Raw genomic sequence first — 2,174 nt, 5'->3', positions numbered from 1 at the left:
TGTTGCTAAATAATTCTATAAACCTGTCAATCAGCTAGACTTTCTAACAGACGACTGTGACGTCAGCGCTGTGGAGGGAGGTGGTTGGCAAATAAAGCTGCTTTCAGCTCTGGGTGCAGGAGTTTAGCTCCCCTGGGAGGAAATACATAACCAATCCAACAACGAATAAAACAGCTTTACTTGTCATTAAAGATTAAATATTTATCTTGAACATTTAAAAAATATATATTAATTTATTTCAGAATATTTTAATTTAATTATTTAATTTTTTGTTTTGTTTTATTTGGTGTTATAGTTTTGTCAAGTTCATTTGGTGAGCGGGGCGGCACCCTAGCGCCCTCTATTGGCCAGCAGCCACTGATTTCCACCTCAGAATCATTAATATAAACTCTAAACAGAACTTTAGCAGCACATTCAACATGAAGTCAGTTGGAGGTTCAGAAAAGTCAAAGGAACGAGCTTCTTTTGAGACAAAAACAAAACAGAAATCATAAAAACACAAAGACTGAGTTCAGTGAACAGAAGAGAGGCTCCTTCCTCCAAAGTTAACCCTGAACATCACTGCTGGTCACAGGGAGGTGATAAACATGGCTCCCTTTATGAACAGTGGAGGAAGGCGCCGCTGCTTAGAGACCAAACTATCAATATCCACAACTCGGATTTTTAAAAAGGTTACTTCTATAAATAAAAGCTTTTATAACGTTTCCAATTTAAAAAAATGAATTATGGTTTGATTAATAAATTTGTAAAAGACTAAGATGAAAAGTTAACCTTATCTTAGTCTTTTTAATAAACTCTCAAAGAAAATAAAAAATTTTTATTTTAACAACAGTAGTTTTTTTTAACCCAAAATAAAACAAAAAAATCTGAACCAGGATGATGTGGGCGGAGCTACAGCAGGAGTATCACTCAGCAGGAAGTAGGCCCTTATCTGCTCCTCTGAACGCCGTAGTGTTGCTCCCACAATCCACATACTGATACATCTCCTTAGATACTTGCTCTGAGTGGCCGAAGTAGGTCGCCGTGACGGTCACCCTGCAGGAGGCGAAGGGATGCAGAAAGGTCAGGAAGGCAACACGCCGACACCGAGACGCTCAGCGGCCACTTTATGAGGCAGACATAAAACGGTGCTGAAACTGCTTTACTTTAAAATGAAAAAAATCATTCACTAGCTCCGTTAGACACATTAGGTTTTTAATAGAAACATTGCATGTCCGTCTGACGAGGATCTTATTAAAGAATGATCGGCATTAATTCACATAGAATTAAATATTTATTGGGAGAGGATTCTACAATTTAGCTGACAGGATACAAGATTTATTTGCTTTTGGTTTGTTTAATATGAGCGACATGCATTTTACACCACATGAAGAACTACTGAATTTTTTTTTTTTCAGATTACACATACATAGATTAATTAATTCAGCAAAGAAAACAAATGACTTCAGGGTTAGGATTCACTCGATGACAACAAAATACTGAGCCTACTGGCAAAATCTGAAGCCATTCTATGGGACTGATGACCATTTATTGGGATGATAACATCCCAAGCAGCTGCAAACAGCCACTCAGTATTTACTGCGTAAAAGAAGACAGAATCAAACAGAGGAGGAACCCCATGAGATGATGCACAGGTCCCACAATGCAAAAAAGGAAAATCTATACAAGTGTAATAAACATGAATTCAGCATTTTGGTCTTATCACACTAGTTTTTAAATGTATTTTCTTAGTAAGACTGAATATTGTTAAGATTATTTGACTTGTTTTAAGAAAATTCATTTTTATCATCCTAACTAGATAATACAACTAATTCTGAGCAGCTTTTTTCTTAAAATAGCACACATTGCAGACTGAGTCGCATTAACATTTAGACTGTGAGTACATTTTTACTTGTTTCAAGACAATAAGACAATCCGTATTAACCTGTTTTAAGAACTGACCCCATCTCATTAAGATATTCCAGCTAATCAACTGTGATTGCATTCAAATTGATAGTGTTATTCAGATTTAGCTTTGAGATTCTGAACCTTAGCAGTGGACCATTCACTGTTTACAATACATCATAAATACTGTACATCATACATATGCTTATTATAATAGAAGCTCTGCCTTAAAGGGGAACACCATTTTTTTTACATTTGGCCCTTGATTTTATGTTATTACATCATGTTTT

At 35.9% G+C, this 2,174-nt stretch overlaps 1 protein-coding gene across 1 annotated transcript in view; it reads right to left on the bottom strand.

The window, feature by feature from the left end:
- Positions 1-6: 6 nt before the first annotated feature.
- The window catches only part of LOC107101286 (transmembrane protein 106B-like), a 9,315-nt gene continuing 7,147 nt past the window's right edge, over positions 7-2,174 (bottom strand). The window contains exon 6 of the mRNA XM_015400143.1: positions 7-1,035. Coding sequence (XP_015255629.1) covers positions 906-1,035 — 130 coding nt within the window. The 3' untranslated portion in view covers positions 7-905. The remainder of the gene's footprint in view (positions 1,036-2,174) is intronic.

The sequence above is a fragment of the Cyprinodon variegatus genome, unplaced genomic scaffold (assembly GCF_000732505.1).
Source record: "Cyprinodon variegatus isolate N-32 unplaced genomic scaffold, C_variegatus-1.0 Scaffold1077, whole genome shotgun sequence".
NCBI classification, from domain to species: domain Eukaryota; kingdom Metazoa; phylum Chordata; class Actinopteri; order Cyprinodontiformes; family Cyprinodontidae; genus Cyprinodon; species Cyprinodon variegatus.
This window is presented reverse-complemented; position numbering and strand designations above follow the sequence as displayed.